The sequence below is a fragment of the Stegodyphus dumicola genome, chromosome 3 (assembly GCF_044657685.1).
Source record: "Stegodyphus dumicola isolate Sdum_Otavi_A_Nest chromosome 3, ASM4465768v1".
Classification (NCBI taxonomy): domain Eukaryota; kingdom Metazoa; phylum Arthropoda; class Arachnida; order Araneae; family Eresidae; genus Stegodyphus; species Stegodyphus dumicola.
In genome coordinates this window covers 272,212,688-272,236,828 of record NC_140770.1, presented here as the reverse complement: position 1 = coordinate 272,236,828, position 24,141 = coordinate 272,212,688, and the positions used below count along the sequence as shown (strand labels likewise).

Here is a 24,141-nt window from a genome sequence, read left to right as displayed (position 1 = left end):
TAACAACTGCTATTTGACCGCCACCAGAGATATGCATCTTGAAAAGGGAAACCTTTTGGATTCTTTCGTATTTTCCCTCACAATTTCCGATGCGATATCATGTACACCGAATTTGTTTTATCGAGACAGGATTTTACACTTACCATTATTACAAATGATTGAATGAAAACAACTGAGGTATAAATATAAAAAAGAAAATTGTTTCCTGGAAAATTTTGTTCGTTTATTGTTCTAGAATAAACATTTATCGATAGACGTCTCTTTTGAATCCTATCAGTTAGAATAAGATGTACTTCAAGAGCCTTAATTTTCAGAAATATATGAGCCCGAAACTAAATGCCTTATAATAAAATAAAACAACAACAAAAAAAAAAAAAAAACCAAAAAAAAAAAAAAAAACATTAGTTAAGTAAAATTTATTATCTTGTTTTTTGAGAGTATGAGTGATGACAGAGCATTTGATTGCGGTCAGTAAGAAAATATAACCAAATTCGTGTAATACAATGAACAAATTCAGTTTTGAAAACTCCCGTTTCGTTCATTTATTTTACAACAAAGCTTGCCGACGTGTCATCCAATAGCATGCAGGATGACAGCGGCCGAGTTGCAAATTGTCCCCCTCTCTCCGGGAAACACACGTGAAATCCGGAGAAAAGCTATCATACAGTCCTGTCCACGCTCAACGTAGAAGACGACGGTCCGAAATGTTTCTGCTCGTTATGTTGCTTTACCTGACTTGGATTCAGGAATCCTTTCCCGCAGTAGGAACACGTGTAGGGAAAGTCCCTCGTGTGACAACTTATCACATGTTTACGGAGATAGCTAGAATGAGCACATCTGTATTCGCATTGCGTACATCGGTAGGGTTTCTGTCCGGTGTGTGTCCTCTGATGTGACCAGACGTTGCTTTGACTAGCGAAATTCTTTCCGCATTCGGAGCATCGGTAAGGCCTCTTGTCGCTGTGAATATTCCTGTGTCTGTTCAAGTGGCTTCTTTGCGCGAATGCTTGACTGCAGACGTCGCAGACGAACGGTTTCTCTCCGGTGTGCGTTCTCATGTGCCTGCGCATATGGAGGGCTTGCGTAAAACTCTTTTCGCAGAGCTTGCACTGGTGAGGCTTTTCTCCCAGGTGAGTCAGCAGATGAAGCTTCAGACTACTTGACTTCATACTGGAATATGTGCAGAAGTGACATTTATGTCTCCTGTCCGCAACCATATGCGGATGACGCTTTCTGTGTCTCAGCATGCTGTCTTCCTCCGAAAAGAGAGCTTGGCAAACATCGCACTGGAAGCCGTCCACTTCCTCTATAGATATAGGATTAAAAGATAAAATAACATTAAAATACGGGTAATCACTTAATGGGCGATCAAACGCTTTTAGTAAGTTAAAAATTTCTTAGATCGCCCACTAAAATCGCATTTTAAAATTCGAACGTGCTTTGAAATGGCGGGAATAAAAAACGATTAAAACGACAACCCATTTGAATGCCGCCATCTAAAGAATAAATAAGTAACTCGAAACGGCTTATCGCATAATGCATCGTAAACGAAATACGTTTTCTGTGAAAGAAATCTGTGCGCTAATTTTGAGAGATGTAAATAAATACTAGAGAGCGGTTACTATTCACAGGAAAGCAAAATGTACAAAACAGGCTATTCTTAAATGGTTTAAAATTTTATACCGTTATTCAGACTGTTTTTATTGGTTTTAAATGATAACAAAATACTCATTGTTAATTCCATAAAGTAAAAGAAGAGACTAATTTTTTTCATCTGACAAACCGTTTCTCTCTGTCTATGTTATTAAATAATAAGAAATCTGCACGGATGTATATACGCTGCGCAAAAATAAAAAAGGGGGGAACAAATTTATATCTCTCGTTCTACTGACTGGGCCGATTGACAAAATTCAACTTGCGTTTTGTATGTCTCGACTTGATATATGACTTGATATATTTTTCAGATTTATATATATCATTGTTCTAATATACGTATTTTGACACAAAATCGAGAAATTTCTGAAATGACATGCCGATTTTTTTCCATATTTCGATTCTACGATTCAAGTTTTGTAAACGTCGTACGAGCAGTGTTTAAAAAATTAACTCTCAAAATTTTAACTCCTCCCTTTTAATTGAATTTCGTATATATTTATTAATCTCTCTTTTTTATTCTACTTATTTGATTCTTCCTTCGACATTTAGATATAGAAATTTAGGTTCGTTCCAAATAACATTACCCAAATTTTTATGATTTATTTTTAAAATTTGTATTTTAAAATAACTTTTTTGGAAAATCATTTTGCATTATAACATATAAAATGTTTATAAATCCTCTTACAGTAGATATATTTCTAAGCATACCTGCAAAAATTTAGAGTTTTTATTCAAAATTTTCTAAGATTTACCTGAATTCGCATAACATGTTTTGAAATTTGACATATTTTTTAAGCGATAACAACTCCAATGTGGTTTACGCACTTTGTAAAAATTATTTGAAAGTAATGAACAATGATCATTTTTCCGCTCGTGTACAGAGAAAAAAAGGAAAAAAAAATTCCGCTCGTCTGCAATAAAAAAAGAAAGAAAATAGGTTGCCATAAATTAAGAAGCTAACCAAGAGAATTATTCCTGGCGCAAACTGAAAAAATAAGCCAAGATAAAGTTTTCAATTTCTCTATAAATTTCGCACCAAATTTCACAAAATTTAACATTTAGGCATAATTTGACGAAATATGAAAATTAATATATATAAAACGAAATATGAAAAGCAAATGACATTTAATTTCAGAAAAGTCCGATTTTGTGTAAAAATACCTATTTTAGAACAATGTTATATATAAATTTAATAGAGATTCTAAGTCGCGCTTTTGACATATGAAAAACTCAGTTTGAATTTCGTCAATCTGCCCAGTAGAAAGGGAAAATGTCACTTTTTTTTTTTTTTTTTTTTTTTGTTGTTGTTCTTGCTGCAGTGTATCTAGAGTTACCCATTTCTGAGTACATATAATTTCCCACCCTATCATGCACACCTGGAAGCCCGAACTTTAAATTTTGATTTTGTTTATTTCATATTTTTTTTGCTAATTCAATGAGTTTTCTTTTAAAAACTCTCGGTAATACGTATTTTTCAAATTTAATGAAATATCTAAATTTAGCAGATATCTCGGATATATATGTTTCATATTTAGTCAAAAATCTTCGTAAAGAAGTATACTGACGCTCAGCTACACGCAATATATTTCTCTTTCCACTTTAATACTTACAATTAAGAATGTCTCGTTCTGGTGCCCAGCGTGTCTTGAACGCCGAGTTCTTTCATGCCTTTCACCTCTCAAAGGATTCAGTTACTGCTGCCCGATGATCATCCTGAATGTTTACATTTCGCACAGTGGTTTTTGCAAGAAAGGGCCCTTGATATTAATTTCCCAGCTTATGTGTTCTATACGGATGAGGTCGCATTCAATAGGATGGCATATTCAATCATCATAATCAGCATTTGTGGGCTAAAGAAAACCCGAACGGTATGCAATACCCAGCAGCACAACAAATTTTCCCGAAAGTTAATGTGTGGGCGGATTTCGCCGACCAAACCTGCTCACACATTAACCACCTTTTACCGTCTAGGTTGAATGCCTCGAATTATCGGATCTTTCTGAAGCAGGTTCTTCCCGGCTTGCTTAATGATGTTCCACCGAATGTGAGGCGAACATGGGGTTCCAACATGATAGGGCGCCTGCTCATTTTGGATTGGATGCTCCTAGTCGTTTGAACAGATCATTCCCGCATCGATGGATTAGACATTATGGACCTATTCTCTGGCCCTCCACGCTCACCGGATTTATCCAGCCTTGATTTCTTTTTGTAGGGATATATCAAAGTGTCGTGTATCACGATCATCCTGTTGTGTCGAAATGGATGCCAAGACTCGCCTACGCAGCTGCTACAATCAAAGAAACTTCCGGTATGTTTGAACATGGCCGGCATTCAATGATCTGTCGGTGTCAGGCATGTTTGGCATCTGATGGTCCAAACTTCGATCATCTGTTGTAACATTCAAGCTGCCGTACACCATTTGTATTCAAGTCCAATAAATTTTTCAAATTAATCACTATCTTATTTCCTTTCTCATCTTCTACCTCTGCTACCACTTACCCCCAACTTTTCCGAGCATGGGTTCCTATGCAATTGTTAATCCTTATGATGAGTCCTACTTCCACCAGAACTTTGTCGCAACATTTACGGGACACCCTGTATATTATAATAATTGCTGCTTGCCGCTGGTCAGAAAACTGAATAAATATTTAATTTAATAGAAATGCATTTATTACAATTTCCTGTTTAAGAAACTCTGTTGAAATTTGAAAGATGAATTAAGATTTTATTTCTCGTTGAATGACAAATTTGAAATTTTTTAAAGTAAATTTTGGTTATTTAAAATTTAATATGATTTTAGTATTTGTAAAAATGAAAGAACATAAATACCAGCAACGTCATCTGGAATACATTTCTTTGTGTCGATACCCAAATCACGAGCAAACTGGTCTCCGTACCACACAAGAAGCTCTGTATAAGGTAACACGTATTTGTAAGTCTTGTAATAAATCATCTTTTTATATTCGAATGCTGTGAGAGACTGTCTTTCTTTAATATCTGCACAGTTCACGAAGCGCAACCAGCTGGAGGAGGATTCATCGAAACCCTCGATATAATGATGAGCTTTCCCGCCTTTCCATACCTTCAAAATGAACAGATTAAAAGTGTAGTATTTGCAACATTTCTAAAAATATTAAAAATCTACATCATTGTACTGGTAAAACAACAGTACTGAAAAAGCAAAGTCTCTATAATTCCTTACCTGACAAGCATATCCGCTTTTACTGGCTTCCTCTCGTTTTCGCACGATAGTTCCTTTATAGGGACCGAAAACCATTCCTTTCGGAAGAGGAATTTCTGTCCATACACCTAATCCAGCTTTTGGTAAGGATGATTTCCCTATTGACAAAAAGCATGGAGTGGAACCCAGTGCTTTGTTTCGTAAACCCTTTGCTACCTGCAAAAAATAAACGATACAGAACTTTATAAACTTGCATCAAACTAATTTTTACCATATCATTTTATTGAATGTCTACCCATGGAACTTAACTATTACATTTTACAACATGAAAAACTCAGATGTGGACATCATATGACTTTAGTGTACGACTTAACAAATTAAAGACATTTTTTGCTGCACTTCATTTAAACATATTCCTCCAATTTCATTAGAAATATATTTCTCATTCAATCAATTCAGTTTTTGCTTGCGGCAAGGCAAAAATTCATGAAAACGCAAAACATATTTATCAAAAATTGTAAATACATAAAAACCTAAAACAACAATAACTGTTAAAACATTTAAAAAAACTGCAAATGAAATTAGAGTTTCTATTCAAAAATAAGCATTTCGGCCAACGGGCAAATAAACAAAATTTTCGGTCCAGAAAAAAATTAAACTTTTAATCCCAAGCCAATGGGGAAGTGGTTAGTGACTCTGACTACCGTACCGAAGAAGCCAGCTTCGAATTCAAGAGAAGGCAACGATGTAATTTGTCTGTCCCTTCATAGCAGGCAACGGTGGCCCACCTACTAGGTGCCTACATAATCAAGAGACCATCATTCAAGACCTTAGGTGTGGCCAACGTCTATAATGGCTAGTGCCCGCAACTGGGGAGGGGGAAAAAAACTTTTAGTTCCACTAGGCAAAAAGATATTGAAGTTGGTGCATCAAATGACTTAATTCACTGTACTATTAAGAGTTTTAAAGGTAAGCAAATAGCGCCAGTATTGGCTTAGTTGTACTTTTAATTTTTGATAATTCTACAAGTATTGCATGCAGATAAAGAAAAGGCAAAGAAAACCCTAATCGGGACATAAGAACAACGTAATTCAGTCACTATTTAAAGCACAAAATGCAGAATTTACTAACGTACAAGACTAATAAACTTCTGAGGCAAGTGCCTGATCAGCCTTACCCTTATCCAGCAGTAGTCTAAACGATTCAATGACCACGAATATTCTCAAACAAATTTCAAGAGTACATTGAACTTTATTAAAACACAAGTGATGCTTTGAAGCTCTGGTTCAGATTCAAGTCTGAAATAAGACCGAAATCCTAAGTATTTTTTGTATAGACCTAATTAAAGTTTTCCATATTATTCTTATTCTGCATCTGTAACATAATTTATCGCTATCTAACAATTTTATAAAACTGGGTATAGAATATAATACATATCATACGAAAACATTTTAAAGTAATTAATCATAACTTTACATATTTTTTATCAATATACACTCAAAAAATCGTAGTAAATTATTTTAGGTTTAAAAGCTCTCTGGACCATACGTGAATAAAAAAATACACAAATGCGTTTTATTGAAACTGACACATTTTTAAGAAAATACAAAATTAAATAAATCATATTGAAAACATGCATTCATTTCATTTAAAGTTATGTCTGAAGATTTTGTTATAAAGATTATCAGCATTCTTAGTGGCTTTATGACTTTGTTTTAATTACGACTTTTCTCACAGGTAAAGAAATCATTTTATACTTTAATGTTGTAGAGTCAGTAGGATATTAGCACAGGAGACATGAAAATGAGCAAAGCCCTCGCCGGGACTCGAACCTGGCCTCTCGAATACACGGCGAGTGTGCTAACCGTTACGCCATGAAGGCATGCAGAAAGGCGGGAGAAAATAGCTTATGTCATTTACATATTTTTTATTTGCATAGTAAAATGCCTTTTTTAAATTATTGCCCTGTGTAATTTTTATTTTTTACTCTGTAGAGACATTAGGATATTTTAGAAAAGTGAAAAATGAGCAACACCTTCGCCGAGAATCCAACCACGGATCTCTGGAATACGCGCCCAGCGTGCTCACCACTACACTACGAAAATAGGCTAAGAAGGCAGGAGAAATACCTTTATTCTTTTTACATTCCACTATTATAGCCATTATGACCATAATAATAAAAATCATAATATAAAATGAGTTGTCGCAAACTTTGCGTAAAAACTAGTTTTCTATTTTTCTTTATTTTTTATGAATTTTTGATTTAACAAATTATATTTTTTGTTGGTACAAAGAACTCAATATTAAAAATATTTCTTCAGTTCTTCATTCGAATTAGGTTTTCTTTAATTGCTTACCTTTTGGTCGCAAACCAACAGCATGGGCCCATGAGTGGGGCAAGCTCCTTTGTGCTCTAAATTGCAGTCTTTACAATCTGTAGTGAGTTTAAAAACATTTATCTTAAATGACAGAGCCAAATGAAATAAAAAAATGAGTTTGAATGAATATGGATCATATATTGAACGAGTTTCAGACTATTTTAAAATTACTAAATTCTACATTAAATATCATTTAAAAATATCAGACTAATGCAAATTAACATATTTCGATCAATCTTTGTCATATTTTGAGTTATTTTTAGTAAAATTTACTTATCAAATTTCGGTTATATGAGCACAGGGATTAACATTATTGTTTAAACTTGATTATCAATTGTAGTTCAAAAAATGTTTGTTGGAAATATCGCTTCGAACTTTTATCTTAGAAAATAATGCTTACAGATTTTTAAATTGCTAGGTGACTTCACATGCCTTTTAAGAAATTACATATGCATTATTTACACAGTTCCATAATAAAATGATACTTGGTATATCTCTGCGCGTATAAATGTTTGTATATCCTTATTGTATACTGACAAGAGAACCAAATTTATGAAATTAGACGCACAGATTCTTCTGGAAAGCTCCGTGTCTTATTGGAAGTGATTTTGCTTTTTCAAACTTTTATTAAAAATTTTCTTGTTAATGATGATATTCATGTTTAATGTTTTTCATATATATTCTCGTTTAATATCGAACTACTCATCTTAGAATACATCTCGGTAATGAACAAACTGATGATTTTTGATGTATTGAATTTAACTGCTAGAATTTCAGATGAAATCAGAGTGTAATAATACCCTGAAGGAGGTGCGAACAAAATAAAAGACGGTTTTCCAGTATTAGAACTTCGCCGAACAAGAAATAATATAATCAAATTCTTACTGAAATTATTTACTTTGGCATTCAGGATTTCCAAAATATAAAAAAAGAAAGAGAAATGACTGCGAGTTGAAATGCTTAATAAATGAACAATTTAAAAAATACCGGCAATCTGATCGTGGAATGAAAATTTCAGTTTTGACACCTCAATTTTAATATAAACAGTTACTGTAGACCTACTAGCACAGATCTACGTATATTAAAAATACTGTAGCTTCTACAAATATTAAATAATATTTCGGCTTCGCTTAACAATTCGAATCCTTCACTTAATTGTTGTTTCTATATCAAAAGCTTTAACACGTGTATCTATACCGGTAATAGCGCATTTTAAAAAAGGCTTTTATCAAAAAAGCGTCTTCTGGACCGTTTGAATGTTTAGTTGTTTTTCAAACAACTACTGATGCTACATACCGCCATAACCAAGGCTTTTTAATATAAAGAGTAAAAATTACATAAAAACTTGTTTACTGGCAAAAGACGATAGCTAAACAACAGATGTCCGACTTGATCTATATGCTACTCATTAAATGATGTGGGATAATCTTAAGAGCATGGTTCATCTTCGATACATATTCTGCCAGCTAATATACATAACACTTTGATTTGCCTTCTGAAAGCTTTATAACAATTCAAACATTTTTGTAACAGAAATTATATGGCGATTACCACATTTAATACAAGTCTTTTGCTCAAACCCATTTTGGGAAATTGCTAAACGATCAGATTGCCAGATATAAAGTAATTAATTATACTAACGAAAATGGAAGCGAATTGTGATAAAAATTTTACAAGCGATTTCGTGCAAGGAACTATTTTAAATGAATAATTCTCTGTATTCTTTATAATTGAAGTAATCTTCAAATATCTTATCCAAATTACTGACATTTTTTGTAATAATAAAATTCTTTACTCTTTTTAATAGAATTTTTGTAACGCTTTAAAAGTTAAAGTTTTTTATTATACTTACACAGGTAATCATCATCGCTGGAGATATCTTCCTCTGTGTAAATTTTTCTAGGGATATTACGTTTCGGATAACGTTTTACTGGTGCGGATTCTGAAGAAGAGAGAGCGAAAATTAATTTGTGCTAACAATTTTCAGCCTATATGTTTAAAATTAAACTTATTTACCACTGACCTATCAATTCCACTTCTGGATTAGCGTCATTTTCGATCATCAAAAGGCTTTCCAGCTTTCGAAAATACACTTCTGCTCGACTGAGAAGGATATCTGCAATACTTTTATAATCCATATTCTTTGCCTAGCAGTGACAAATGTTAAGAATTTTGTTATAGCACATGAAATTATTTCATTCTATATATTGAAATATATAGTCTTCTCGAAGTTAGAAAAAGTTTTTAAATTCCTCATAGATAACTCTTTTTAATATAGCTATATTAATTGACTATTTGTCTCACCTGATATATTATTAAGTTTTTGATGAAACGTAAAGAAAAAAATAAACTAAAATCGTTGCCGAAAATTACTGAATAATGTTTCAGAAGAAATATTAGCAGGAAAAACACAAGACAAAGAATAATACAAAAATTAAAATAGTTATTTAAGCATTTCAAAGCATGCGACATCGATCAGCCTAAGGAGACATATCTTCGTGGAGGATTTCTAAAGAATACCAGCTCAAACTGAAGTTACACATGGAAAAAACTATTAAAAACACACCATGCAGTGTCCCCCCGTTCTCTTGTGTTTAAACACGGGTCATACTACCAATATTCAAGGGTTTCAGTCCTCAGAGCATTAGTGGATCCATTAATGCAAGACTTTAACAATTATTAACCACCGAGATTTTATAAATGTCTTTAAAAATGTTGTTTTCTTTAAGATTCCTTTGATTTGGAAACACCCTAATAGGATTGTTATAAAACTCTTACATACCTTAATTATTACACTTCCTACTCTCATCCCCACAATAAATGCAATTACTTTAAAACTCAGTTATTGTAATATTTTTACTTTGGTTCTACACATTTCTGGTGTCCTAGTTTTGAAACGAATGTATACTCTTTTGCACACAAATCGAAGCACCATGAAGGAAGTGGTTGTTTTTGATGAAATTGAATATGCATATAGCTCATACACAGATAATAAAATGGTTAAAATATCAAGATCATAGTACCTGTTCACTCACCCCCCATTGAGTTTTCAAATTAGTATGTGGTCGAACCGCCCTTGTCGGCAAGTTTCCTAATGCCATCCTGCGACACATTCTGAGAGGCATTCACAGTTGTCTCTCCAGATCTACGATATTTTGCGGTGGAGCGGCCTACTATATCCCAGACATGCTCGATTGGTGAAAGATCTGGTGACCTTGCTGACCAAGGAAGGGTGTGAACCGCATGGAGACAGTCCATGAATATGGGTGAGGTACGTGGCCTGGCAGTATCTTGTTGGAAAATGGCCCCAGAATGACGTGCCATGAAGGGCAATGCAACCGGCCGCAGGATGGTATTAACATATCGTTGAGTTGTTAAAGATGTACGGAGGATTACTAAAGATGACTTGCTGTCATAAGAAATAGCGCCCCACACCATCACACCAGGAGTTATGGCTGTATGCCTTTGTAAAACAAAGGCTGATCGGGACCCGCTGGCCCCCTCCTCTTCAGACACGAATATAGTGGTCATCTGCTTCAAGAGTGAAGCGGGATTCATCGCTGAACACAACACGATGCCAGTCTGATGGCAGCCATGATGATCGGCTGCGACACCACTCCAGACGACTCCGCCGATGTTGTGGGGTCAAAGGCAAACGTCTTAAAGGCCTCTGTGAGCGTAACCCCGCCTCAGACAAACGCCGTAAGATGGTGAACGGTACCACGGAAGGTATAGACATGGCTGTAGTGCGTTGAATAGTCGACAATGATACCGTTGTGGCGGAACGGGCCTGGCAAACAGTCATCCTATCTTTCCTCGCGTTTGTGCTCCTTGGCCTTCCAGAGCCTTCAATTCCTCGGCAATTTCCTTGTACAACCATTTCTGCTAGCATCTTTGCACAGCAGTGTCTGTACTCGACTGGTGGCGGCTTTTTGCTCGGTATGACCACACAGCTTCAAGCAACCGTACAATGCGACCACGTTCTAATTCGTTTTGTTGTCTGTTAGGTGTTCGATATCGTTGTAATGGCATCATTAGTTGCTTCTTTACAGAATTACAATGGCAGGAAAAAAAAAAAAAAAAAAAAGATAAATTTTCCGCCTCTGTTAGTGGTTTTATACTTTGCGAATTGCGCACTAGAAATACGCGTTTTTATCGCTATTCCTGTTCATTTGCCTTGACACTTTGATCATTTGCATACTCGATCAAGATGTTTTTGCATAACAAATTTCGTCACGATTGCCAAAGTACTCTTTGGTACGTCAATTTTTTTGCAAAAGAGTGTATATTCACTCCTTCATTAAATTCAGCTAGATTTAAAAATATATTGCGTTAAGCTAACATTAATGATGTTTAAAAGCCATATGTTAGATGACGCCTTATTTATTTATTTAATTTAAATTCTGCACAGGACTCAGTTTTGTTTTTACTTCCTTGGTAAGATGTAAAAAAAAAAGTTTCAGGCAGCATAATTCAATGAAAATATCCATTTTGACCGCTATCGATTGCAATTTAACGATGTTTTTGCGTGATATCTGTACGTAACGACAGAATAAAAGACTCGTTTCCTCCCAAAAAATTATAAAACTGCTTTAAAATGAATTCTGAAGAAAATTTTTGTGGCGTCTGTACGAACGTATGTAAAAAAATCGAAGCACCATGAAGGAAGTGGTTGTTTTTGATGAAATTGAATATGCTTATAGCTCATACACAGTTAATAAAATGATTAAAAAATCAAGATCATAGTACCTGTTCACTCAACCCCCATTGAGTGTTCAAATTAGTAGGTGGACGAACCGCCCCTGTCGGCAATACATGCTTGAATTCGTCGAGGCAAGGAGTGCATAACTCAAAAACGAGTAGCCTCAGAACGTTGAAATTTTGTATATAGAACAGCTATAACATGTAGATATGCACCTCGTATTTTGCTTGCAATCGGCCGCACCAAACGTATATAAATATATTTATATATATATCCACTCTGTTATCCGGCTCAGTGATCTCAGTTTCTTTACACTTATATGTTTGTAAATTGTACATTTTTTGCTTTAAAAATGATTGAATTATGTTATTCTTATCTTCCGGTTAAGGTTTTTATGCCTTTAGTAAATCTGTATGCAATATTTTTAGAATTATCAACAATTTTAAAGTTGTTTAAGTGCCGCTAAGCCTAATAATTTTTTTGATGGCGGCCATTTCTTGTTTACATTTGAAACAGCAGACCAGTGGATTTGTTGCCAATCTAGAAAAACTTAGGTTCGCAACAACAAAGATAACGTCTTTATTTATTATTTCGAATTAAATCATGCTTAATCGTTTCTGGAATTTTTTCGAGGAAATAAGTGTTTAAGATTTATTTCGTAATTTTTAATGCATATATTTTGAGTTTTTATGTATTTTTGCCTTGTCGTGAAGTGAGAACTGAATTAATTGAATGCGAAATATTCAATCGTCTGTGGAAAACAGTTTCTTTTTTGTTTTGTTTGCTTAATTTCTTTTATTAAATTTAATTTATTAATTTTCTAGCTTTATTATAGTATTTGAATAGAACATGTGGCAACGATTAGATAATTCTTTAAATGATATAAATTTTGTGCATTCTGAGTTATGAACGAAATGTAATACTGTTAAGTGAACCTAGCACCAGAATGTCGCTATGGTAAACAAATAGAGTGAATTTTAAAGAATGCATTTATTCTATAGTGGTTTATATGCGTTTTCAGCGAAGTAGATTTAATTCAATCCAATAAGTTTAAACGAAATGCAAGAAAAAATGCGTATAATTTAATATTCCGTACAAGGAATTCATGTGGTGTATACATCAGATTTTTTAAAATCAAATTTATGAAACAAACTTCCCTACTAAAAATGCTCGTCGAAACCCATAATTTTTTTACATGGAGTTGGCTTACTGGTACTCGTACAGCTCTGAGGGTACTCGTAGGCCAATTCCCCTTAAAACCCACAGACGGAAACGCGTTTAACTGTGCGGGTACTCAGGCCAAATCCCCGTAAAAACCATAGAAAGAAACCCGTACAACTGTTCTGGTACCCATAGGACAAATCCCCGTAAAAACCTATTAACAGAAACCCGTACAATTGTACGGATGCGAGTAGGCTAAATCTCCGTAAAAACCTATGGAAACCTGTAGGATTGTAGGCACCATAAACGAAATGCCAGTAAAAACCCATAGCCAGAAATGAGAACTTTTTGCGTATCCGCAGGCCAAATCTTCATAAAAAAATGGATATTCCCTAGGTCTATTCCTTATAAAAGCCAGTAGACAAAAAACCGAACACCAATATAGGTACCCATAGGCCAAATCCCTGTAAAAACCAATACACAAAAATCTACAGACCAATAAAGGTACCTCTTGTCAAAATCACACACAAAAGAGTAGTCAAAAACCCATAAACACACAAAAGAGTAGTCACAAAAGAGTAGTCAAAAACCCATAAACACACAAAAGAGTAGTCACAAAAGAGTAGTCAAAAACCCATTAACAAAACCAATAGAATTATACTGTGAGCGGAGTATTTATATATAGAACCGTACATAGAACGGGTATCCATATACAGAATCCCTATACAAAATACGCAAAAATAGAACTGTAGATCAAATTTTCATAAAAACATTAATCAGCAGACGTACATAATGAGAACTGATGAAATGTACAGAACTAAATGGCACAGAAAGCATTAAGAGTAATTTTAAGTAAAATTCAATGCGAATAATCTTCATAAAATTTTTAAAATATCTAGAAACCTACAAGCTCCTGTCCTTCTATATGCATGTCAGTATTTATAAACATATTACAAAATATTTGTATAAATTCTCCTTACAAAATTTTAAACTTCCTTTATATAATTTTGAAAATAATAGAAAGATAATAATCAAAGTCATGATTTACAACCATCGGATGATATACGTACATATATATATGTAAGAAAATAAAGAATATGTAAAAATTAAATTAGCAGTGAAAAATTAATTTTCTTTCGCTATTCTTAAAATAGAAATCTCTCTGCGCTGCGTCATTTCGAGCTTAATCCATGTCATAGTCCTCTTATATAATTCTGATGTTGTAAATGGAACTAAAACAGCCAATAAAAATTTTAAAGGAGTATTACTTATCAAATAAAAATGCATTAAGAACCAAAACTAACTCAGTCTGAATTAAGATTCCACCCTCAACATAACGCAATTGCTTTCAACGCTTTGGCCTAGCTGGTCTGCAGTCTGTTTGCTCCTTCTTTCTTACTCCAAATTTATCAAAAATTTAAACTTTTAGAATAATTTCCTATTATATTAAAAAAATAATATTTGTGGTTTCTCTGTAAAACTTAAAAGTCAAAGCCATGTAGATTTTATTTATTTAATAAAAATTTTGTATAATCACTTTAAGAATTTAATGAATCGTTCAAGGAAAGCTCCTTCATAATCCGAATAACACCATTTTGAACTAATAACAATTTTTAGCATACAATTAGCTAGACATTAGGTATTTTGGAAGCAGGAAAGGTGGAAATATGGAACTCCTTCGCCAGACATCGAACCATGAACCTCTGGAATACGCGCCCAGCGTGCAGACCATCACACCACGAAGGAATGCCAAGAAGGCGGGAGAAATACCTTATAACTGTTGTAAGAACTAAGAAAGGGTCTTCTCAATTTTTGTAATAAAATTAGGCATTTTGGTTACTTTCCTACGTACATATTAGTATGCTGTTATCATCACCGGTTATAAATTTATGTATATTGTCCGAAGTGCTTATTACTTTCAAAGCTGGTTGCAGGGACAGAATATTCATTGTATTGTTAAATTTAAATTTGCTATTTACGCTTCTTTGGTTGATATTCGTACTCAGTTACATAGTGAATGAACACGAAAATTATAAAATGCGGAATTTGTAAAACTTAGTTCTATTAGAATTAATTCTATTTAGCTGTAATGAATTTTCATCTTCTTGGCTGTATACTTACTGGTATAAAATTAGAGGCACGTCCAGATAGCAATCGAAATGTCTGGATTTCGAATCCCGAAGAAGGTATTGCCCGTTTTCTTGTTTACATACCCTATATATATCTAATAGCTCTAAAAAGTTATAATTCTTTGTTGTAATATTTACTATTTTAGTTATTTCGGTAATAGTTCAAACGTTAAACAAATATTTACCTTCTCATTTGTTACTAGAAAACAAATGGTAGTAAAATAAGTATGTCATACATTTGTTCTCATTAACTACTTCTTGAATATATGTAACAATACTTTTTTTTTTCTTAGAGCAATAATGCTATTGTTTTCCAGAGCTCATAGTATTTTCCTAACTATCAAGATGGTACCAGCAGCGTCCAAGCGGCAAAGTGGCTTAGCACTGGTAGTTCGGTCGAGGGTTCGAATCAAGGCGAAAGGCCTTAGCTGCATGGGCATTTTCGTGGTTTCCTAATGTATAACGTGTATAAAAGCCAGGTTTCCTTAGAAAGTCCTCAACGTAGGCATCCCTCTAGTTAGGAAAATAGCCCTCTGGAGCTTTGCCATATTTAAATAAACCAAACGTAACAATCGAGAATCTAAAAGAAGTCATGCTTTTGAAATACTGCAAGAAGTAAATTTTCAATTATGAACTAGAATTTGAATAGCAAGTTAGAGTTATAATTTCTGATAAATATACGCATACCTGTTGCGGCAATACTATTTCTCTGCTCGAAGTTTTATTTTTCATGCTTATTTTATCTGAAATGCAATAATAAAAATTCAAAACAAATGGAGACATTTAATATGCATTTTAAAAACAATCCCTCATATTTATTTACTTATTAATATATTTTTGAATGTATAACATAAATTGCACGGTTAAAAAATACATAAATTACCTTGAGATGTCGATTTCTTCTTTCTCGCAGACTCATTAGGGACTGCAAAAGGTTTAATTTTAGGCATTTTGGGTATCTTATCTGAAATGGGATAACAAAACATTTCTAGTACATAAATCCAGTCTTAGATCTATATATAAGACAGCAGTGGGAGTGTTAACAGTTAACAAACAATAATGAGAATCTAAAGGCACTTTTGGGTGAATTATAGATTGTAAGTTTTTATATTGTTACACCTAATACATAAAACTGTGAATAAAACATTGCAAAATAAATTCTTGTGAAAACGGCCACTTTTTATGCTTGTATAAATATTTAAATATAATATAATTTGTATTAGAAAATAGGTAGAACAACAGAAATGAAAATTAATCGATATTGATAATCAGGCCCACCAGCGGGTGCGGTAAAGTCGCTAAACATTGGTAGTTCGGTCCGAGGTTCGAATCCCGCGAACGGGCTGGCTGCATGGGTATTTTCGTGGTTTTCCCCCATGTGTAACGTGTATACGAGCCAGTTTCCCTTAGAAAGTCCTCCACGAAGGCATCCATCCCCTTAGGCAGATAGCCCTAGTGTGCTTTGCCATAATTAAATTAAATACACACGATATTGATAATCAGTAAATCGATTCGCATTTCAATGACTATCAACAAAGCACAGGACACTCGCTACAAGTTTGTGATCTAAATAGAAATATCCATGCTTTTCATTTGCTCAGACATCGGAAAAACGTTCTGATTTATTCTTGTAGTACCAGATAGCAGAAAAGACAAAATACTGTGTATCCAAAAGCACTTCAATAAGCAGCATTAAAACACAAATGCTTTCTTTCTTTTAAGTAGAAATGCAACGCATGCCGGGTAACAGCCTGTATTAAATAATCTAGACCAGCGGTTCTCAAACTTTTGACTAGCGCGTACCATTTAAACAAAAACTGAAAAAGTTCAGTCTTTCTTTACTTGTCCACATACACTAACTTAGATCCTACAATGAACCTGACGAAATCTCGGACAGGCGTGAATTAAATACAGAAGCACAGAAGAAGGGTGCAAAATAACCCTTTATTGAATCAAACTAATTTAACAGAAAGCTCATACTTCGTGCATTACAAAAACACCGTTCACTTGCGGCGGTAACTAAACGTAGACTATAATATAAATCAAATATGAAAAATAAACGAGTGCAAGAACGCACTTCAAAATTACTCCTAAGAGCTACAGAAATCTAACCGGCGTGATACTAAACTGATAAGACCAAGAGGCTTACTAGCTTGACCGCGAAATAACAACGAAACGTGCGCTAGGCTAGCGAAACACGCTCTGAATAAACTGAGATAATCACGCTTTTAAATAGCACTTCACTTTAAATTTACATCCTGGCGAGAGAATGTGAGGGAAAGTTTGAGAAATTGAGAACAGGAAAACTTAAAATAAATTTGTTATGCCAATTAAGAAAAACCCCAAAACTTTAGTACCACCACTACATTTTACAATGATTGTTTTTCAATTTCTCAATAGAAATATTAAAAAAAATACATATATTAGGCCATTTGCACAACCTATTGGCTATTTGCATTTAATCTGCAGACGTAAAAAATATTAGATTAAAATTTGGCTACCATTTTAATTACCAAAATTTAAGTTATAAGACCTTAATTCTAATATATTGAATGTGAAGGGCCTGTTTAAGAGAGATCAATTTCTTATTTCATTTTAACCGCAAATTAGGGTCCACTTTTCATCTTCATCTGTATTTCTTTTTCAAATAAAACTTGGAAGAAAATCCTCGTTCACACAAGTAGGTTCTGAAAAAAGCTAGTAGAAGTTTAATATTAGCTTTATGTGTAACCAATTTAAATTCTTTTTTTGGATTCAGCCAAAAGTTAACAAGTGTGTTAGTTGTGAATACTTCAGTTAGAGTTTGATGACAGAAAATTTCTATCAATTTTTCTTTTTCTTCATAATATTTTTTACCTCTGCGATACGCGCCCAGCATGCATACCACGGCATTCCACCGATTGAGAATCGCTGATCTAGACTGTAGAGTATATTACTAACGTTACATGTTTTCGTAGAATTTTATTTTATTGGGGAAAAAGGATTTATTATTACTCTACTGCACAATAAACCTTTTTATCGATGACGTTCACCCAAAGTTTTGAATGATTCTGGTCATCTCTGGAATGGTTTTGATACAGAAGACGATTATAAGTAACATCGATTTACATAAGGGATTCATCCTATTCTATTCTTTTAACGTAAAAACACAAAATCTGATGTAAAAGTATCTTATATATGTAAACAAATAAAATGACAAATTAACTATTAAAATACGTTAAGCAGAACCTCGATTATGCGAGGTAAGTAGGACCGTGTTCAGCTCGAATAATCGAACGCTTGGTTAAAGGATACTAAATTTTGAATAATTTCAATTTTTTGGCAAGGTGTTTTACAATGTTTTAGTTGAAATTATAAAAATAAGCAAACAACTATTAATATTTGAACAGACTTTTCTATAATTAAGACACAATAACACGCCGAATAAATACTAATTCAGAAGTCAAACAACAAAAATCAGCGTTATATTTTCAAAATTTTCACAGTGACTATTTCGATGGTTTTTACCGAACCACCATCCTCAGCTGCAAAACCGCAAATGAACAAGATAGGAAATAATAATTAGATAAGATAAGAAAGCTTGGACAAGAATAAGCAAGTGGCGCCATCTGTTGGTTAAACCATTACTAAAACATAATTTCTTTAAAGGCCGAAGGCAACGATGGATTGGAATTAGGATCGTTAACTAGAACAGAAAGACTTTTTAACTAGAACAGAAAAATTTTGAAAATATAAAGCTGATTTTTGTTGTTTGACTTCTGAAACTTTTCTATGTCTAGGAAAAAAATTGTTTCCTCCAGTTAGCAACGTGGCGGAAAATAAAAACAAAATGCAGTAAGAAAAATTCTCTGTGCATCTGATAATTTAGAACCTTCGTGATTTAAAAAGTAATAGTTACTTAAGGAGGATTTCTGAGTTCTCTTGCGATGTTATAATCAAATCCTACTGTAAGCGTAATGCAAAATATCTGATATGCACACCACATGCTTTCCTTGTACGAAATATTAAATTATATGCAATTTTCCTGCATTTCATTTAAACATATTGAACTAACAGTTAACGAATTTTGAATTAAACTTACTTCTTCGAATGCGCATAAACCACAATAGAATAAATGCATTCTTAAAGTTATTTATTTACTATAGCGACAATTTGGGGCTAGGTTCACTTAACAGCGTTACATTTCATTTATTTTATTATTAGTGCACAAAAATTATATCATCTGAAGAATTACCACATGTTCTATTCAAATACTATGATAAATCTTAAACGATATATAAAGGAAATTAAACAAATAAAAAAGAAACAGCTTTTCACAGACGATTCAGCTTCATGCGCATGCGCTACAAATTAATTTAGTTCTCACTTAGCGGCAATGCAAAAATGCATAAAAATTCAAAATATTACCATTAAAAATCCAAAGATATATAAAAACATAAAACACCAAGTACAGTTAAAACAATTAAAAAACCAATTTTTTACAATCTATATTACAGTTTCTACGCAAAAACAAGCAATCCGGCCAGGGGGCAAGAAGTCAGATTTTTCGGTGCTCAAAACTAAAAGATTCCTGCCTTAATTTATGGTGGACGCTATGTTGAGTCAATATATGGGATAATTTAATAACTTAAATGATAATTTAAATCTCAATAATAAAAGATGACGTTACTTTGCTGTCGCGAAGCTTAGTTTCTCTAGATTGGCAACACATCCACTGCTCTGCTAAGTTTCAAATGTAAACAAATATGGCTACTATGGTAAATAAAAATTTAGCTTAGCCGCACTTAAAAAAAATTGAATTGTTGATGATTCCTCAATTATTGCATGCACCTTAACTAAAGGCATAAAAACCTTTACCGGAAGATAGCAACATAATTCAGTCATTTTTAAAGCAAAAAACGCACAATTTAGAAACAAATAAGAATAAAGAAACTGAGCCGAGTAACAGAGTGAATATATATACACATATATTTATATACTTTTGGTGCGGCTGAATGCAACCAAAATGGGAGGGGCACATCTACATGTTAAAGCAGTCCTATATACAAAATTTCAACGTTTTTGAGGTATGCGAGATACACACAGACATACGAAAGAAGCCCACGAAAAAATCTCTTCAGAATACATTTAAAATCAGTTTTATAATTTTTATGGAGAAAAAGTCCTTTATTATGTCCTTACGTACATATGTCACGCAAAAACATTGTCAGTCAAAATGGATATGTTCGTTGAAATATGATATCCAAAACGTTTCGCGATTACAATACTTCCTTTTTCTTTCGTACAACAAAGTAGAAATTATCAAATTTATAAAATAAAAAAATTACGTTGAAAATATATAATGTTAATTATCAGATTTTAAGAGATTTAGATTCACGAAAAAAATCTAAAATCGAGTTTTTATATAAGGAATATTTGCTGTTTAAAGTCAAACGGAATTCATACGAATTTGATCTTTTTTAGTTAGAAATATTTATTTTTTCTTATAGGTATACTGCATAAACTTAACAGAAGTTAAAGAATTCCGAATTCTACAAACACAAAAGGAAACAGAAATTAGCGGGAATTCATGTAAAAATTCCCATTTTTTTAAGCTAATAAACGTTCTTCTGCTGACATATGTTGGGACCATGCATTAAAATTTTAAAAGCATCGCTTCTATATTGCAGCGAAATTTATCCTTAGATTTTATTTTTGGATGCAGAACGTAGAGATAGTACTAATAGGAATATTAATTCCTGAAAACAAAATATTAGAAACTATTAATTATATTCATGTGTTTTGCTGATAGATTATATTTACTCATATATGATACTTCTAAGTATCAAAATATATTCATATCACTGATAAACAGTGTGCTGTTATAATTTTCAAGGCATTTGAAAATTATATATACGAATTAATAACAACACAACGTTTGCCCAATAACTCGATTTCTTCATAAATGGAAACAAATAAGACCTCCAATTCTTTTATGGTGTTATTCTCAGTACAGCATAAAATTTTTAAACGGAAAAAAGTACAAAAGAAATTTCGGAAAATATTAATTATTTTAAATTTATTTCATTATCTTCTGTTCTGCATATATTTTCATGAGACATACTCAAGAAATAGGGATTTTTTAGAGGACAGTAAAATTTCATGCTTTGTTTATCAGTCATACGAAACAAGTTTAAATAAATAGTAAAAGATAATTTTTATAAAATATTAAAAAATATCGTTTACGAATTTGAGAGCATTGTATAACATTATATAAGGTAATTTTCCTTCATTTCCGCTTGCCTTCCTGGTGTAAATAGAAACCTACTCGACAAGTTCAGGTTTCGAATCTCAGCGAAGGATTTGCACATTTTTCATGTCTTCTTCAAAATAATCTAACGACTCTATATAGTAGAGTTTAATTTTAAACAGGCGATAAATTTTGAGTGGTTTTTTTAATTTATTAACTAAAGCTTTTTAAAAGAAATATTTACCTAATATTTCCGTTTTGGAATTCTGCCATTTACTTCCATGATCTGATTTCTTTTTTTGGTTCATAAAAGACGGTGGCTTTACTTTCAGACCTATAATATTTAGTAAAATATCTTCAAATTAAAAGTACGTAGTAGTTCTTAGATTTTTTTTCTAATGTTAAAATTTGTCATTACCGATGAATGAAAAAAATCAGTTTAAGAATCATATCTGCATAAAATATATTCAATTTGAAACCTAGAATGGATCTTAGATTATTATCCATGTTTTACTTTTAAAGAAATTTTATAATTAAAGAAATAATGAATTTTTCAGAATAACATAGATGTGTAAGTTCTAGGTTAAGTAGATTCAGAAATGCTTCCCATGAAGGAAACACCTGCCCGATTTTAAAATTTAAAAATTAAGAAATAAGAAAAGAATAATAAAGCATATTTTAATAAGTATAATATGATCAAGTTAATTATTATATTTTAATAAGTATAATTAATTAAGTTAAAAATTAATGGGGAAATTTGAGCAACATGATATTCACTTGTAATTAAGAATATTTAACAATCAATTAGACAGTTTTTTTTAAATGCATGTGGAAAATAACAAATGCTATAATGAAAATAACAATAGATAGTCTTTCTATAATGATGCTTTTTTATTAGTTAAATAAATTGTTATGAAAGAAACAAAAAACGAATATATGAACTAAATTTTCAAATTCTCTTATTTTTAATTGTTTTTATTGACTTACCTGTTGATAAGAGAACCTCGTAATTTCGACACTGATTAGTATATCTTGTTTTTTCATAATTACTCAGTGCTTGCCATTCTTTTGCGCTGAAGAACTCTTGAATTTTTTTCTGGATACTTTCTTCGTAATCCATTTTTCAAACATTAAAATCTCAGAACAAAATATGCTTAAGAACTAAATAATTAATGCTTGAGGAAAAAAATCGTCTGCATTCTCTATACGAAATAAATTCATTTATTTTTCTTCTGCTATTGAAAGTCTTTTTGTTAAATTTATTCTTAACTCAAAGCATATTAAATAATGATTGTGATTATAAATAAAATTAATAACTATGATTATATATTAAAGCAATTGTATCAATTATTTGAAAATTTGCATAAAATTATACATGTTAAAATATGACTTCAAAAGGAGTAAACTCTAAGTATTATGTTATTTATGTTGATGAAGACATGCCAGCAGACGATATTTTTTCCCTTGACGTAAGAGAAAAACTGAAGTTGCCAATAAGAAGTTTTAGTTGAAACAAAATTCAGAGTAAATGTATTGAAATAAATTATTATATTACTTATGCAATTGTCCGTTAATGTTTATGATTCTTCAAATTCTGGATTTCCAAAAATTAGCTTCTTTTAGGTTTTGGCATTTAATGAACAAACTGTTAATAATAGCTTATTTCGAGCTATTTAAATTTCTTATTATAACAACGCCTTGTTTTATTCTTGACTCTGGCAATAAAATGCTACACTTCAGAATATATTTCTAAATACATTTTCTTACTTTTCAGTGGCAACAACGTTATCATTAAAATATTCTGTTAGAGATGTCGTTTAATATAGATATTTTTCATGTACAGTGCGTATCTGAAAAGAGTATAATGTGTTCTTGTTGTAGCAATATACAGTCAGACAAACTAAAAATTTAAAGAAATTATAAAAATTTATTTTTGAAAATTTGATCCTAGGTGAAAAATAAAAACAAAAATCAATATAAAATCTCAAAAAGTACAATAGAAATCATGTTAGTTGTTCCTATTATATTCATTTTACATGTTTATTTATTTAATCGCTGTGACAAAGTACTAACAATCTAAGAACAGTGAATAAACGAATACATTTTCGTCGACTTCGAAGTTTACAGGCAAGAGTCTTGTATAGTTACAGAAATGCGAGCAATTACGAAGGAAATACCTGTAACGAACACAGAACCGAACCAAACTGTAAACTATACAGGAATTTTTGGAGAAGTTTTGCTTTGATTTTGTCCGTATCGTGTGATCACGTGGCTTAAAACAGCTGAGAGAGAAGAACCAATCAGGAAGAAGGTGAAAAAAGCGTTTTAGCGGGAGAGTTCAACGATAGTCGCCATGTCAGCCATTATTTTTGCTATGGTCAAGATAAGTTCGAAATCAGTGTTTGACGTGTATTTTATTAATTTTATGTAATATATTTGTTATGCTGTTTACACTATCTATAATTAAATTCGGAACAGCTTTAGTATAGCCCACCTTTAAAGTTTGGCGAATTTCGTTTGGCGCCAAAGCACATGAAATACGTTGTTTTGAAAAATGGTTGCCATCCAGATATTCGACGAAACTCCGTGTTTCAAAAATGGCTGCCATCTTGATTTCACCAGAAATCGTGGATAAGTGAAATAAGTTTACGACTATTATACACGATTTTAAGAGAAAGAAATGATTAATAAAAATGATTAAGGTT

General features: G+C 32.5%; 1 protein-coding gene across 1 annotated transcript; it reads right to left on the bottom strand.

Annotated features, from left to right (window-relative positions):
• Nucleotides 1-407: 407 nt before the first annotated feature.
• Nucleotides 408-22,770, bottom strand: LOC118192527 (histone-lysine N-methyltransferase PRDM7-like). The gene is made up of 10 exons (XM_035363522.2): nt 22,424-22,770; nt 21,681-21,770; nt 16,091-16,171; nt 15,895-15,950; nt 9,239-9,362; nt 9,068-9,157; nt 7,195-7,271; nt 4,859-5,053; nt 4,486-4,738; nt 408-1,306 (listed from the first exon to the last, which is right to left on the bottom strand). Exons 1-10 carry the CDS (start codon nt 22,554-22,556, stop codon nt 660-662), a joined length of 1,746 nt encoding a protein of 581 aa, XP_035219413.2. The 5' UTR covers nt 22,557-22,770; the 3' UTR covers nt 408-659.
• Between the last annotated feature and the right edge of the window lie 1,371 nt (nt 22,771-24,141).